Genomic DNA, 17,379 nt, shown 5'->3' on the forward strand with positions numbered 1-17,379 from the left:
AGTCTGATCTTGGTCCAGTTGCCTGCACAAGACATTTATCACAGATCATGGCCTTTGAAGGCTCTACAGAAAAGCTGCAAACAGAAATGGCAAATGATGGGAAGATAATGCACTTGGTAAGAGTCTTGTAGGTGAAATACTGCCTAAGCTTAAAATATCTGTACATTTAAGGACAGTGGAGACAAAGCCCTCTAATACAAAAGAAGGAGATTGACAATCCCAGGGCCTGAAGTGAACGATCACAGTGCTTTAACACAAAGCAGCAATGGAGATCTGATCCTGAAGAGCCGCTTAGCACTTCCCAGCTTTTGCTGATAAACAACAGGAGCTGAATAGCATTCAAGCACACCCCAGCACTCCGTGGAGATTTGATACTGTCCCCTTCATTCATAATCTGCTTGTGAGTTTTGTTCATTACCTTCAGCTAAATTGATATTTAAGAGAAAGCCTTCATGCAGTCTCATACACTTCTGCAAGAATAATTCAACAGTCATGCTTTGCTGTGTAGGTTGCTAACAGTCAGTGAGGAACTGTTAAGGCAGCAGGGACACATGTGCCCTCAACAGGGATGCAAAGTGCAGTAGGAAAGGATAAGGATTATGCACCCCCTTGCAGGCCCTTTTGGGTCCTTGGACTATACTTTAATAGCTACCTCCTGGACTTGGGTTTATCCTTGCTACACAGAAGACTGCATCTCCCCAGAAGAAAAAATATTGGGTGGTGGTTTTAGATTTGCACACCCTCCAAAAAGTTGAAAACTAATAAAACAAGGAAATACTGAAGGAAGACTGATGACATTGGTCTTTTGCAAGACAGAAAACAGTGCTGCTAGGAGAGAAGCACTACCCACAAAATGAAGTATGTATCAAAACTGCCTCAGTGACACTCAAGTTGAACACACTGTAGCATCACAGCTCTGAGAAGAGGCAGACAGTGCTTCTGGAGTATATGAGCCTGCCATCCTGACATGGCCCATAAGTTTATCGGCGTATCTAAACTAGGACATTCAAGATCAAAATCCTCTTTTAAATGCACATACTCCCAAGTCGAGCACAGAGTAGATGCTATCATCCTTTATACCTGCAGTAGCTGCCACAGGAATAAAGTCCATCAGAATGTCTGTTTGCTTTCCCAAGGATGAATCACTACCAAACCTTCCTCTCTGCAAGAGGAAAGGAGATAGTAACACACAAATCTAATACCAGAATCCAAGCATTACCACCCACTAGATCCTCTTTCTGCCACACTCCAATTACTCCAAAACATACTTGGGAAGACTAAGATATAAATGCGTCAAATATGGACTAGTAAAAAGAGACGTAAATTAGAAAAACTTGCTATTTTAGCATCACCCTCTCTACAGAGGGGCACAAAGCAAAAGCAAACAGGTCTAAAGCACATAGTAAATCACTGTGTCTTATCTCAGTTGGACTGAATAATTTGTCCACACTTTAGAAAACCTCCATTCTTACCCTCAGCAATGAATACAGTGATACAGTCACATGAATAGGTATACAGAAACATAACAGAAGAGAGACTGGCTCAAAACACTGCCCCCCCCAGTAACCATACCAACAAATAAGACAGAGAAATCTGTTTGGCAGAGGGATATGGTTCTCTTTTTGGTAGTATCTTTTAACTTAAAAAATAGCTGCATTGGAGTCAAATAATCAAGCTCAAGATAGTCACAAAAAAATAAAGGATGTATTTTTCTCCAAAGGTCAAAACCATAACTAATGTAAGACATTCATATCAGAGAAGTTCAGTGTCCAGAAAAACTCTTCTGCCATATAAAAAAAAGATACTGCAATTGCTTTACTGCTCAAGAATTTCCTTGCTCAAACTGCTTAATTCTTCTTTCATGAAGTTTTGTCAGTAACTTGTTTTTAACTACAATGTACAAACAATTTTTCTTCACAACCCCCATTTTATCTAAAGCTCTTCTTTTGTTCTGGAGAGTTTTGTTGCATGCTCCTCTATAAATTTGCTCAACTGCTCTAAATCTCTGTCCCCGCCTTCAAATTTAATAGGGTTGTTCTTCTTGTCTCTCGGAGCAAAGTAGATAGTGGGGAAACCCTCCACTTTGTAGTGGTCACTCGTCACGTCGTTGGCAGTAGCATCCATCTTGGCTATGACCAGATTTTTCTCGTTCTTGTATTTTTTGCCTAGCTCAGTATACACTGGTTCTAGTTTCTTGCAGTGTCCACACCATGGAGCATAGAACTCTATGAGAACATCATTCTTTGTATCCATTACTATGGTATCAAAAGTTTTACCCACTACCACTTTCACAGGCCCTTTGTTATTTTTTGGCACTGGCTGGGACTTCACAATAGGCTTCAGTTTTCCTAGAAGGAAGCACACACCACTGTTAGAATACAGTAAGAGCAGTCCTTAAAATCTCCCCCAAGAAAGGGCAGAAGTACATCCTCCCACCACGTAAAAGCATTGCACCAGTAAATGAACTAACTTCTGCATGAAACATAGGCTAGTTTGCTGGTGACCTTTCAGCACAGTAACCTTGTGAAATATGGGCAACAATTTGTTTCGCGATTCCCTAGAACCTTTCTCCCTCTTCTTATGGCTTTCCATCCACAACGTATTAGACAACGATTTATTATACTAGTCCCAAATATGAATGATCAGCTCATACTTCAAAGCTGCAAGAACATCTTAGGCTTGCCAAACACGCTCAGTTTTAGAATATAGCTAGATGCCACAGCATAGTCCAAGCAACAAAGTTAATGAAAAAAGGCAAGAAACATCCAAAAGCTTTAAGCCAGAGCACTGTAATGTTGCACCTATGACTTCGTTGTAGCCATTGCCTCAGGAAAAACTCTTGGAAGGGGAAACAAAGCAAATGGCTTAGAGAACCCTATTTTAGAATCTGTACCTTTTTTGAATGCCAGCACAAATTGCCTGAGTACATCAGAGTCAAACTCTTCTGGCTCCATGGCATATTTCTTGCCACCTTCATCCAGAATGGCGACATTGACATCCTCTCCACTCTCAAGCAGGCCCAAATCTTTTATTTCAGAAGAATAATCTTCCTCATCAGAAACAGCAAACACGTATTCAGGGAAGTCTTTGGCCACTTCCAGGACTTTGCCTCTCCAGTACTGTGTAGCTGAAAAACCGTAACACAAAGCAATTAGTAATTTCTAGGCTTGCTTCCTCCCAAAGCGGAGGAAAGGTAATCTTAGCTAACTTACCAACACGATAGTCAAAACTGAAGTCTACAGAATAATAGACAACCACTAGAGGACGTTTAGCATATCTTTTAGCATCATTGGAAGGCTTGCGATGACCAACTAGAGGCAAAGTATGCTTTAGCACATGCTTTTTAATCTCTGATCCACCTGTAGAGTCCTGCTTAAAAAAAAATTGGGAAAAAAGTTCAGACAAATGGATTCAAGTGGCATTGCTGTTACACTACTGAAAACTAATATTCATGCATGCATGAATAAAGAAGAGGGTCATGTTATAAACAATGCTGTCACCATATTCTTCAAATCCTTGAGCACTAAAGATAATTTAGTACTCTACCTTTAAACTGAATATTGTAATGGTAAATTATTGTTTGAATACATAACCTCTCGGTTAATTTCATAACACTTTCTCAAACAAACCAATACAATTTCAGGGGACAAACAGGTTGCCTCAAATATCTAGTGGAGTACTTCCAACAGGAATATGCTAACTGCTCATATATACAAAGAAAGAGAATCTTCAATCCACACACAAACTTTCTAGCTTTGGATCAGCTACTCACTTTAAGATCCAAAACATGCATCTTGGGCTCATGCTTTGACTGAAATTTCTCTGGCTGCATGACAACCACTTTTCCTGGAGATGCTTTCAGTAATTTTGCAATCTCGTTGCTGAAGGTGTGATGGAACTTGTGATCTTCTCTTAAACCATTAGCTGAAAAATTAAGGTTAGGGAGAAGGAAAAGTCACCAAGAAGTGAACTGACAGCCTCCGACTGAAATCTTGAGACTGCGCTGCAAGGAAACTCTCTTCCCATTCTCAATGGGACATGGAACAACCCAGAGTCTTGGGCAACACCTCTTATCCAGGGGTGAAAAGCATATGGAAATACATACAATTTGAGTAGCACTATTTGAATGCTGTTCAACAACTCTTCTACTTGATGAGTTATTCTACATATTCAAAAACCTGGAACTGCGTCCAAAACATGTACAGTGAAACAGCTATTTGTTTATCAGTCTCCTACCTCTTGGATTCCCCTCAAATAACAGAAAGTAGCACTGGAAAGGAACCCACAAGGTCACCTAGTCAATCTATTTTCTTTGGGGCAGCCTGGGAAACAGTTCTCTAACTTGCTATGCTGCAGCAACCAAGTCAGCTCCTAATCCAGCTATAAATGACGGCAGCCCCAGAAGCAGGCATAGCCAGGGGGAAAAGAATTGCCCGCACCGCTCTCAAGGCTCTGGCAGAAACCAAGAGTGGCTGCAAGTTCTCTGATCATGCGAGACACAGGGACTGATTAAAGGGACTGAGCACTTCAAGTGCTTAGCCTCTTCTGTGTGGTAGCAAATATCGTTAACAAGACCATCAATGTGTCACATCAAAGGGTTTTTTAAGAATAAACATTGCCAGGAATGGTCTAAACTGATCCAGAGGTGGATGATGATTCTTTCTCCAGGCCCCCCTCACTAAACAAGTTTGGCAAAGCCCAGCCTCTGGAACTATCAGAGATAAAACAAGCAATAGCAGATGGCAAAGCTAGCAAGGCTTTAAGCCAAGAAGTTGTGATTTGTTCCTCAGCTAGGAATTTTCCCTCCTCTCTAGTTCACATGTTTTTAGGGACACAATACCAAGAGGAGGTATCTCCTCTGACTGGCTGATACTTTAGTTATAGCCTCAAAATCTGGTGTGAACTCTTTTCTTGAGTACAAGTGGAAGATCACCCTTCAATCTCCTTCCTCTTATTCCTCTCCAACCTCGCCCACTGAACTAAGAGCAGAAATAAAGGATCTCTCCATGCCCAAAGTCCTGGGTAGAATCTCAACAAAACATACCTTTCTTTAATATTTTAAAACATTCTTTACCTGCTTCCTGATAGAGCTGATAGGCTTTGTCATTCTCTCCACTAAAGACACCAATGATAATGACATCATCCCCATCTCTCAGAAATTCCTGTACCTGCTTGGTAGCCTGAATCTGTTTGGATGGAGGACCAGCCTGTTCAATCATGTAGTCAACAATACCTGTGAGACAAACCCACACCCAAAAAGTTTAGAACATTTATTGAACTGAAAGGTTCAGGCATTCCCTCTACAACATTGTTTAATACCACATTTCCTGTGGACACCTTTCTTTCTGTGCAGCCATCCCACAATAACTTAAAGATCAAACCAGCAAGACCTCAGTCCAAGTTTTTAAGCTGCAGTTCTGGCTATTCTCTTTCAAGTTGGTTTCAGAAGAGGTGACCAAGCATGAGTTCCATGGATATCAGCTGATCTTTCAAGTAACTCTCCTTTCTGAAATTCTAGACCTTACCCTGTCCCCTGACCCTGCTATGAGCCAAAGTTCTACTTGGATAGTCTTAAGACTTCTCTCATATTAAAACCTAATATTGAGCACTTTGCCGGCCCTTATGGCGCATTCCAGTGCAATTAAAGGCTGCCCATTTACTCATATTGCCACTGCTTCACCATGTGTATTTAACTTGCTTTATATTAAAAAGGAGCTTATAGTACCACCATAAGATGTTATAAAGATTAGAGACAAATTTATACTGCTGGCCCATGTAGGTACGAGAGCACAGTTTTTCAGGTTTCCCCAACTACCACTGCTATGATGTTAACAAGTCTGCAAATCCTATAGATACGTCAAAACATTTGTGGTCAAGCCCTCAGAAAATAAGAAGAAGCAGAAGTTGCAGTACCGTATTTTTCCCGTGGACCATTGTAGTCATAAGGTTTGCCCTTGCGGAATATTTTCAGAGTTGGGTAGCCAGTAACATCAAACTTCTTTGCAAGCTCAGTTTCAGCAGTAGCATCGACTTTAGCCAGGGGAATAGGAGGTGTGCGCTTGCTGAGCTCTTGGGCAGCCTTCTCGTATTCTGGAGCAAGCCTTTTGCAGTGTCCACACCTAGGGAAGGAGAGGGGATGGCAGTTTTTACTAGCCATGAGTCCTGCAAGGTACCTTCTACCTCTGAAGTGGAGGAGTTAAGTCTTCCAGAATGCAGAAAGTAGAAATGGGGTTATTCAATATACAAAGGACAATTCAGTCTAGGAAGACTTGACTCTCCAACCTAAAGCTAGACTCTGTCTGGCCCCACATTACTATAGGTAGTTTCATTTTTAGAGGCGATTTTTAAACTAAGGATCAGCTTCCTTTGGTTTTCAGTACCTCCCAAAGTGCTCCCAAATTAGTAAATAAGGAGAATCTTCAGTGAAGTTTTGGAGACCACCCCTTGTTGAGACACAGATCCAGTCTAGTCTTCAAGTGATTTGTAATGCAATCCTAGGTCCAGATCAGAAACAAGGTACACCAGAGCTACACACCCCCACACAAGGGAAGCCTCTTTGAAAGAGACATAACAACAGAAAACAGGTCACCAAGCATTTTTCAGGCCAGCTGTGCTAGGATAGTACAGATGACTGCCTTCTTGCTTACCATGGGGCATAGAACTCCACCAGGATTATGTCAGCACCATTCACAATGTCATCAAAATTATCCTGGGTCAATACCAGCGTAGCATCTGGTGGAGGGGTCCAACTGGGGTCTGAAACCTCCTTGACTTTGGCCACAATTGCTGAAATACAGTTCAATAGCCCAATTAGCAAGTTTGCATTATCATACCATAGTATAATCGAATGCAAGAGTTGGTATCAAGAATTTAAAGTCAGAGTGGCATGCGTGGTCTTGGACCAAAGCTTACACGAGAATACTTTCAAAGGGCAAATCAAGCTCCTTTATGCTTTACTTCATTGTTGATATTGCCAAGAAGGTCTTCTCTTCACCCCATAGAGCATCTAACTTATGCAGAGCACAGATCTGTACTTTGCGGCACTGTAGCACATGAATTCCATCTCAAAACAGACAGAAAAGGTAGTTTTTCCCCTCTGACTGAAGTTGGACACATTCATTAAGCCAAAAAAAGTGGGTTTATATACAATCAATGTAAAGTTCAGATGTTTCTTATTAGCTGATCCTTCAGCAAGCACAAGACTACCTCCTCTTCTAGTCAAGTCATACTTCTAGAAACCTTCCATCGGTGACAGCACTACCCACTACCTGCAAAATCGTCCTCTAGCATTCAGCCAATTGAGAAGACAGGCAACATTTCAGCCTTCATGATATTATTCTGCTTAAAATAAAGTAACTTGATGAAGTCCTTCAAAATAGTCACATTAAGAAGCAAGACCATATACTACTTTTGCTTTCTTACAGACAATTCCAAAGGACTGGCACTTACCATCTTCTGTCCGAGAACCATCATAGTCAACAGGTTGGCCTTTTTTCAGGATTTTGATGGTTGGGTAGCCACTGACATCAAAACGACTTGCTAGCGAAGTGGCTGCAGTAGCATCTATTTTGGCAACTGGAATAGGAGGGTCATTTTCCTTCAGAGTTTTGGCTATCTTTTCATATTCAGGAGCAAACTGCTTGCAATGCCCACACCTGTCAGAGGAAGACATAAGTAGATACATAAATGCATGACAGACCCATAGGGGTATTTTGCTACTCTGCATTTCCAGGATGCCTTCTGACAGATGTTCACAACATCAACATAAAGATGTTTGTCTTGCTATGTTTTCAGATAATGGAGAGACAGAGTAACTGTAGCTAATGTGCTCTTTGTTCAAATCCCAACTTTATTTTCATTCAACAGGCAAAACATTTCCATGTGTGTTTTACAAAACCATTGTAAAAAAAATTAACAATTGCTTTTACAACAAAATTGCAAACCTCGTACTATGCCTCTCCTTCCTCCCTGCCACCCTCAAATATGGTCTCTGTTCAAACTTCAGCTTCTCCCTAATCTAGGTTTGTCTTCTCTACCTAGCACCCTAAATTGAACTAAAGAAGAAAATGAACCAGTATTTAAGTTGGCCTAATAAAATCTCACACCCACCACAGTATCACAGAACCTGCTCTCTCTCTGGCCACACCAGAACTCTTTGGGAAGAGCAGAGGCTCCTGCTGCAAAAGCTGGCATGTCAGAGGATACAAGCATAAGAAAAGCTGAATATAGCTTGACAAGCTGAAGACAAACCCAGGAAAATGAAGAAAACGAGAGGCAATGTAGTGTATAGCGGATAGTCTGTACTCTTTAGCCTCTCAACTGGCAGGAGGGGGAGTAGAAAAAAGAGAAGAGGTGTTGTCTGCAGTGACCACGCATCCCTCTGCTCAGATAAATTAAGCTTCATGTTCAGTTTTCATGCAGGCAAACTACAGCTGCAGAAGTATTACCTACAGCCAAGGAGGGATGGGATAAGAGTGGCACTAGTTAAAATGCAACTCCACCTCAAGCAAGATTGTATTCCCCCCCTCTATTAAAAGACTAGAAAAGGACAAATGAGTAAGTCAATTTTATATAACTAAGCCACAAAGAAAAAGAGGTTCTGACTGCAACACTAACTCGGCAACTTGACTGCAAATATATTCAACTCTTGTTTTCCCCCACTAACCATCCCTATTATTTTTGTCCATAAGAATGCAAGAGAAGATACACTCTGGATGAAATTCTTTGTCTCAGTTATATGCAGGTAAATCCATGGTAGCTTCCCTGAGCACACTAGTATTACTGCGTACCCTGGTATGCCAGCAGAATTATCATGATCAGGTAGATGTAGAAGGCACTGTTTAAATTAATAATACGAATGAGCTATGTCCTTACACCACAACCCTCTGGCAAGGACAGAGATTTGAACTTGACAAGGAAAACCTTGTAGCAATTCCCCTACTAGGGAAGTCTCCTCCATCTAGATGAGGAAGTGCACAAGTTCTCAGTGGGTCAGTACAAGGACACAATAGCAGGCTGTGAGACCATACTGCATGACTTTTCTGGGCCTCACTAGGACCATTTCTGTTGCCTCACAGGCACAGAGCAGGGATGGAACCAGGGCTATGGTTCCCTTGGCATGGGATCCCTCAGCATGACCCACATCTGTGGGGAAAGAGCAGGCTGTTGTCCATCATGTAGTACAGGGGCAGGGAAAAGGGTACCTCCGCACCACCAGAACTGTCTCCTACCCTGGACTATGGCAGAGTCCAGTACTTCTCCTGCAGGCAAGCTACTCCTACGTCATCTTTAAAATTGCAACCTAAGTTCATTTTTTAGGAGTGTGTCCTGTCAGAGAAGCTCCCGACAGCCACTCCATCCTGCACCTAAGGTGGTACTGCAGGCTGTGAACCCACCATGGTGCATAGAACTCCAACAGCACAGTGTCCTTGTCCGCAGTAAAGGTGTCAAAGTTTGCATCATTCAAGACTAATACACCATTTTCTTCTTTAACTTCAGAATCATCATCATCGTCATAATCATCATCACTGTCATTGTCAGTTTCTTTTGTAACAGGTTCTGGAAAAGTAAAAGTGCAATATGGATTAGATTGTGTCAAGTTGAACATTAAAATAACATTACCAGGTTAAAGTTGTATTAAGTATATCCTGGGGTTAAAAAAGTATCAATACTGGTTAGTTCCTGCTCCACATACAATGAAGGCTACCTCAGCATGCTAAGAGCTTGGACTCAGGTGTTTGACCATTTAAGTTTTGTCCACACTATGCCAGCTAACAATACAAATATTTCAGTAAAGTGTCAACACTTATTTTGCCCTTCAGGGCAAGCTGACAAAATGGACACAACAATTAATGCATACAGACCTATGTGAGAGTCACTACCAAGGTATGTTATGTTTGGTATCTTGTTGAAATGTGGGAAGTGAGACACATTTTGTTGGGCAAGAAGGGCACACAGATGATACCTGAATTCAAACAGAAGCCCTCAATAATGCAGCAAACCAGCTGTCCTTCAAGTGCAGCAACTTGCTGCTGGAAAAATTAGGTGTCTTGTACCAAAAAAGCAGATGTTATCTGTCCTCAATGCTTCCCTTGTACCCTTACTCACTACACCTGTAACACCACAACTACTATGCTCTGCCTGTCCAAATGTCTAAACCAGACAGGGGCTTGCTATAAACTCAAACGCTATCATTTTGCTACTACCTAGGTGGTTTAGAGGCAGCACTTCAAAATTATGCTTCTGTTCCTGACTGTTCAATCCCACTCCTGCCACCTCAATATATCTTGCTCTCAGTTACAGTGATGTTTCAGGTCTGCAATTCATTGAAGAGGCTTTCCACTCACAGGAGCATCATTCTGCTCTGGATCAGCAACAGACTGCAGAGCGAGTGTAAAATCAAATAAGTGACTGTCACAGAAGTCTCACGAAAACCCACTCCTATGCACTTGGCAGATGCAAGGTACTCTTCTAAAATAAATGGAGTAAAAACTTCTTTCAAAGAACTTTTGGGGAGCCCTTTGATTTAAGGAGACCAAAACCACTGGTCCAGAACAGGCATGTCAAGGAGAAAGCAGATTTGCTAAATTATGTAATCAAAGTCAGCACATGAAATTTGAAGCCAGGACATTTCAACTAGTTCAGTCTTTGCTGGCTTGGGATTTGAGATGGTTTCTTTAATATTTGATCTTTCACATGTTCCTTTAAACTTTTTTTTTTTTTAATTGCTATCATTTGAGGCAAACAGACCTTCCCAAATTACATTAAAGGAATTTCAGTCACAGAACAAGTAATGAAAATACCTCATCCCAAATGATAAAGGTGCAACAATGATGCTAAGGCCCCTTCTACCACCGGGAGTCCCAGGATTGGGGGGGGGGGGAGGGGGGGGATTAAGGTTTCTTGTTCAAAACTATTCTCTATTTAACTTTAACTGGCTTTTCACTAAGCTAACAGGAGTTACTGCAGTAGGACAGCAAATCAAATACCCGTAAGTTACTTATTCAGGACAAGAATTCTGACAATACTCCGATTTCACCTGGAATCTGAAAGTTAATAATGACAAATATGTAGTATCCAGGTACAAAAAAGTAAAAAACCCAAACCTCACTATTATCAGACCAACTGCAGACCATAGGAACAAGCTCACAGTAGACAAAATGATGCCATTAAATTGTAATAGCTATTTTTCTGTTAGAAGAAGGTATTAAAAAAACAAGCCTATATGCTTTTAGAAAACAATATGACCTCCTGGAGAAAAAGCATTAATTTTAATTAGAACCCAACTTTACACACCACCAAAATATTAAAGCTTCTGACAAGGGGACAGATCACAGGAGATCATTTATCACACAACAGTAGTCACCTGGATTAAGTTTCTTCAACAATTACTACTGTTTCATCTGATCTACAAAGCAGCTAAAAGCACTATTTGCAAGTGGACAATGCCTCCTATGTTGCTGCCTCTGAGCACTTGCAGTGAAAGGGCTGAACTGTCAAACTCCCTTGAAGTGAATCTACGGCAGTCACGTACCTACAGGACTGCCCTGGTGAAAAAGCTAGTTTTCAGGGGATTTCAGCAGTCAAAACTTCTGCTCACATGCGTGCCCAGCAGTTTTGAGGGCTATGTTTCACTGCAAGGCATTCATGGTTGGTCTGTACCTGAATTGCCAGCAAGTTGCACAATGCCCATTTCTCTTCCAAGCAAATCACTTCAGACTTGATTTTTCCTGACAGAACGGAATTTGAGCAAAACTAGCTGACCAGTTCTGCTGATGCATCTCTGAAACTAACCACCAGGTTATGACTCTCATTCCTGCTTACTATGCTAACTACCCATCCCCAACAGCTACTGTGGCAAAGGCTCATGGTGTAGAAAGCTGAGAACAAAGCACCACTTACAAAAACATCCTGCACAAGGGGAAAACGTTACCATTAGATCTAACATTGATCACTGAAATAATTTTGTATCTTTCCCTGCAAGTGTCTGTACAGCCTGCCAACATAAAACTCCTTGACAATGATACATTGTCTGGGCCTTATACACATCCACTTCCTCCTTCTTCCTCTACCTCAGAGACCAAAGCAGGACAGTAGCACACACAGCAGGACACCAGCTTCTCCCAATTGGCTTAAGGAGGGCATGCATTTCCCCCCCTCACCAAAAAGTTAATCCATAAATTGGTCCTTAAGAGTGCAAATCAACCTCTGTTTCCAGCTTCACCGATACCTAGGGTTATCATAGCCACCCCTAAGGTCCCCTTTAGTGTTGGGACTGTAAGACCTGCTTCAAGGACCTGACCAAGCATGGAAGAAGTAAGCAGGACTTTTTTTCATTAAGAACAAGAAACTTTCCTCTGCATTAACAATTTACAATTTAAAGAGAACAGATACAGAATGAGTCTAACTGTGACACCTGAAATGGCCAAAGTAGCTAATAAGTATTTGCTTAAGACAGCTCACGAAAATAAAATAGCTGCACCCAAACCTGAAGTGTCTTTGTTTCTTAAAGCTAGTTGCAAAGTAGGTGAACAAACAAACAACTGACAGCTGTGGCTAAAACCTGCCCTCCAGTAAAATATGGACCACTCCCTTTTACTCCAACAAAGCATTTCCACAAATTGCAATGCATTACTACACACATCAAAAACCATGATGAAGATGGCACTCATTTTAAGACTTCAGATACATGATGCTGGCTGGCAGGCCTTCTTCAGGATGACAGCTATTCTAACCAAAATTAATTCTTACAGTAACTTCACTGAACTTGAACATCTACACTAACTTCAGCATTTATTGGAAGTCTGGCCTAGTAACTTCTTCTTAAGTGGGGTGATTCCCATATGAAAAAGCTGTATCCAGACATTAATGACTTCAGGATTCTGCCTGAAAGTTTCCTTTTGAGGAGGGCACTGCATTGTCTGTTCCCCCACTGGATGAGCTCAGTTTTCAGAAACTCGGAAGTCAAGACTCATGATATGTTGCCATACAGTGGAACAAGCCTGGTTTAATCTGAATTTTTCATCTCCTGAACACTGATTTTACATAAAGTTACTTGCTTGTTGCAAAGTAAATTTATTCCACTTCATACAGGTCTGCATTTCAAGGGCAGAAATGGAAATCCCCAACTACATGCATTTTTAAAGCAAAGGCTTTGTAAAGCCTGGTTCATGATTTATATACAATTTTGTGATACACAATAGAAATTGGAAAATGACTTGAGTTGTTGTCCTGGTTTCAGCTGAGATAGAGTTAATTGTCTTCCTAGTAGCTGGTATAGTGCTACGTTTTTGAGTTAGGTATGAGAAGAATGTTGATAACACACTGATATTTTCAGTTGTTGCTAAGTAGCATTTAGACTAAGTCAAGGATTTCTCAGCTTCTCATGCTCAGCCAGCAAGAAGGTTGGAGGGGCACAAGAAGTTGGGAGGGGACACAGCCAGGGCAACTGACCCAAACTGGCCAAAGGGGTGTGACATCATGTCCAGTATATGAACTTGGGGTAGTCGGGGTGGGGGGGATTGCGACTCAGGGACTAACTGGGCCCAACTCTCTCCCCCATCCGGGGGGGGGTGGGGGGGTGGGGGTGAGTGAGCAGCTGCATGGTGCTTAGTTGCTGCCTGGGGTTAAACCACGACAGTTGTGCAACGGATTAGTGTTCAACCTGTACGCAGGAGGAAATAGTTCCATCCCTGTGCATCTGTAATCCCGAGAACTCATATAATGAGAACAGCACCCATAAGAAATACTGATGAGAGCCTGGCCCACAAGAAGCTGAACTACTGCTGTCAGCCACAGGACCCAGGCTTTGCTGTAACATCACAGGTGTTACTTCATCCTTTGAAGGTAGTAGGCGAAAACAGTACTAGGCTTTGTTACATGCTACAAAGCAATGATAACCAACTTTTCTAGCTAGAAGCAGAGAAACAGACATAATACAGAATCTTCCTGTGAAGCTTTTTTTTTTAATTCTAAGCTGAAATACGTGTATCTGCTTACTGCAGATGCTATGTCCTATAAAAAAAGAAAAGTCTCTTGATCCTTATCCTACAGATCATACAGTTGGTCATACAGATAAGGTTCCCAACATAAAATACATTTCTTCGCGTTTCGGTGCCTGTTCACTGAGCAAGAATTTGCAAGACAGGAGTTCAGGAGGTCATCCATAATCCCATCTCCCTGAATGCCCTCCAATACTTAACATACAGCAGTGTTAATGTAGGAAATACGAAAGATGTAGGATTTCTCAAAATCCATGTGAAAGATGCTTAAAACAAAAAAAGAAGCACCTTCAAATGCCTGCCTCCTACGTACAGGCGCTAAACTTAGTAAGTCAGACCAGCTTCGTTTCAGCCAATTTTGGAAAGGAGAAGCCAGGCATCAGTTAAATTCAAAGACAATGGAAAGAAACACCAAGAAACTAGCAACATGCAGCCTTCCTTCTGGGAAAAGAATAAACAATCAGTTCGAAACAGACGGAATACACAGATGCCCCGAATTAAGGGCTAAGGAAAAGAGCGCTCCGTCGGATAATAAAATTGCAAATTTACTGGTAATTTAGAAGTCGGAAACTGCCGACACGGCTAATTGCTAGCTTTTAATTCCGCGATTAGAAGAGGCGATGCTGACCTGCCGCACGGCAAAGGAGAAGCGAACAGCCTTCCGACAGGCACGCTCTCCGAGACACCGGCGCCTTTACGGAGCGGGAACAGCTCCCTACCTCCGCCGCCTCAGCCCACGGGCCTGCGGGGAGCAGCCGGCCGCGGCCCGGCGCCTCGCAGCGGGGGGGGGAGGGGGGCAGGCCGCGCACCGGCGGCCGAGGCACCCACGCGCGCAACGGTCGACGCCGCCGGCCCGCTCCTCACCTCGCCCGCGCGCAGCCCGCAGCCCGCCCCCTGTCCCCCGCACTCACTCACCTCCGTCGTCGTCGTCGTCCTCCTCCTCGGCCGCCACGCCCCGCGCCAGGAGGGCGATCTGGGCGAGCCCCAGCAGCAGCACCAGCACCCACAGCCCTCTCAGCCTCATCCCGTCTCTCCTCAGCCCGGTCCGCCCCGCTCTGGCCCACCGTGCCCCCTGCCTGGCTGCTGCCCTGCGACGCGGCGCTGCCGCCGATCGCCTCGCGCGCCCCTCCGAAGCGGCTCCGCCGCGCAAAGCCAGGGGGCGCGCCACGAACGGCTCGAGAGCGGCGTCCCCGGCGCCCCCACCCAGCAGCCGCAACCCCTTCGCCGCGGCGGGAGACGAGCGCGACCGACCGAAGCGAAGAACACACACCCCTCCGTGCGCAAAATTAGACGCCTGCTCTGAGGTGCCTCCCCCCCATTGGCTGCCGGGGCTCCACCAACCGCCAGCTGCCACGCGTTTCAGGCGCAGCCGCCCTAGGAGCGGGGCGGGGGGGAGAGGTGGCGAGGCGGAAGGGAGGCGGGGCTCTCGCCCCCAAGGGTGAGAAGCCACATCGCCCTTCGGGATTGGCGGGCTGCCGCCAGGGGGCGGGCGCAAGGCGGGGCGGGGGAGGGGACGGGGCGGTGCCAGCAGGCGGCGGCAGCCTGTGAGGAGGCGCCGCGTGCACGGGGCGGGGCGGGGCTGCTTTCGCGCGGGGGTGTCGCGTTGGCGGCGCGGGGGGCCGGGAGGCTGTCTGCCGTCAGGGGGCTGGGTGAGGGACCCGGGGTCTGGCCCTTGGCGCCGTAACCGCCACCCACCGGCGTTGGTGCTCCGGTGGCGGAGGCCCCAGAGTTGTCCTCGTTATTTAAAAAACTTACTGCCGTTTACCTGCAGTGTTTGAGAGTGCCGTCGCGCGGGGCGGGGCGGGGGGGTGTCCCGTAGGGCTCAGAGGGATCGGGCGCAGCAAGTCCATCTGTAATGCCGTAATTAACAACTGTAAACAAAGGTGTTCCAGGCCTTGGGCAGAGTAAGGGTGCGTGCAGCCGCCTGTCTGAATGTCTTATGCTCGACTTTTTGTATTTCAGAAAAGCTGTGGTGAAATTGGAGTCGTTTAGCTAGGTTATAAGAGAGCAGTAATTCACTGGGTCAGGTTGTTCCAAATGTATCAACCTCCTATTGGTCAGCAAACCCACAAACACAAGCAGGCCTTGGGATGGTTGATTCTTTGCCTTTCCCCTTCCCGACATAGCTATGGCACTAATTTTTTTTTTGGTGATAATTGCATTTCTGTCTTTTGCTTACTGGTGGTGACTGTGGAGAGATGTATCGGCATAATTTCTAGTGACAATTGTTCAAATGCTTATCTGGTGAACATCTAAGATCTAACAAGACAGTGCTAAAAACTGGGCTTTTGATGCTCAAATTGCCAGTTTGGCAGCATCCTTGGATGAATCACAACTGTTCATAGGTTCATGAAACAACTATTTTGTTCTTAACAAAATTTCTGACCCTTGAATAGATCATTTGTAAGCATAAAGCACTGTTAAATTCAGTGCACAGTAGTCATAAGTCTAAAGTGATAGCAGTCGCTTGTGATAAGCAAGTATCTTCAAGACCTTGGAAGTGCAAGCTTAAAATATGAAAACTACGGTTTTAGGGAACTGAGAAGAGATTGTGTTGCTCTGAAAGCGTGTTGATGCATCTAGGTTGCCATTTGTCAGTGGTCTGTAGCAAATAGGTTGGAAAAAGGCATTAAAAACCTGCCTCGTTCTACATTGCTAAGTTATAGAATGGGAGTCAGTGCCTTCCCTCAACTCAGCTGCCAGGCAAGTTACTTTGAAAATACAGTGGCTGATGCAGTAGCAATTTTTCCACTTAGCTGTGTACCACTACAATCAAGTGGGATTTTCTGTCAGACCTGATCTGAACCAGCTTAAAGCTGTCTTGATCGTGTCTGGTTTTAGTATCAGTTTAAAAAAAAAAAAACAAAACCAAAAAAAAACCAAAACCCACAGAACTTGTTTTCGTGATTAGTTTGATTAACATAGCTATTTAGTAATACGATGATAGCACATAATCAGATTGGACATGGCAAAAATTAAGAGTATGAAAGGTTTTTATTTAGAGTCTGTTCACTGTTTGGTTAACACAATCCTTGATTTGAATATTGCATTGGTGTGTGAAATATTTACTGCCTTCCTCATCAGAGTTTATAAGAGACATAGTGGCTATTGTAATCCATTTTATTCAGACTTAGGTTGGAGATTATGCAACTGACAATGACCTGCCAAGGTAGAGGAGTTCTGTCGGGCCCAGTACTTCATGACTGACATTGTCTAGGCCATTGGAAAACAGGTTAAAAAAGCTTGCAGACAAAATAGGCCTGTAAAATGGGTAAGTGGTATGAGTACTGCTTCTGTCTGTTAGAATATGAAATACAGGATTAAATAGTTTTTCTTTTGTGATGGCTAAGTTTTATGGTTATTGTGGTTTTTGTCTATA

At 43.6% G+C, this 17,379-nt stretch overlaps 1 protein-coding gene across 2 annotated transcripts; it reads right to left on the minus strand.

Annotated features, from left to right (window-relative positions):
* Nucleotides 1-1,685: 1,685 nt before the first annotated feature.
* Nucleotides 1,686-15,284, minus strand: PDIA4 (protein disulfide isomerase family A member 4). Of its 2 annotated transcripts, none has more exons than XM_075054857.1 (10): nt 14,916-15,284; nt 9,396-9,558; nt 7,450-7,655; nt 6,648-6,786; nt 5,914-6,119; nt 5,075-5,233; nt 3,773-3,924; nt 3,213-3,372; nt 2,894-3,127; nt 1,686-2,348 (listed from the first exon to the last, which is right to left on the minus strand). In XM_075054857.1, exons 1-10 carry the CDS (start codon nt 15,022-15,024, stop codon nt 1,933-1,935), a joined length of 1,944 nt encoding a protein of 647 aa, XP_074910958.1. In that variant the 5' UTR covers nt 15,025-15,284; the 3' UTR covers nt 1,686-1,932. The 2 variants fall into 2 exon arrangements, with proteins under 2 accessions (XP_074910958.1, XP_074910967.1); XM_075054866.1 differs by having other exon boundaries at nt 3,213-3,369; nt 14,916-15,283.
* Between the last annotated feature and the right edge of the window lie 2,095 nt (nt 15,285-17,379).

The sequence above is a fragment of the Buteo buteo genome, chromosome 2 (genome assembly GCF_964188355.1).
Source record: "Buteo buteo chromosome 2, bButBut1.hap1.1, whole genome shotgun sequence".
NCBI classification, from domain to species: domain Eukaryota; kingdom Metazoa; phylum Chordata; class Aves; order Accipitriformes; family Accipitridae; genus Buteo; species Buteo buteo.

Coding starts and splice junctions, on each gene's coding strand:
- PDIA4 (XM_075054857.1), bottom strand. CDS start 15,024: ATGAGGCTGAGAGGGCTGTGGGTGCTGGTGCTGCTGCTGGGGCTCGCC. Junction 9,559..14,915: donor GGACGACGACGACGACGGAG/GTGAGTGAGTGC, acceptor TTACTTTTCCAG/AACCTGTTACAAAAGAAACT. Junction 5,234..5,913: donor TGGTCCACGGGAAAAATACG/GTACTGCAACTT, acceptor TTTGTCTCACAG/GTATTGTTGACTACATGATT.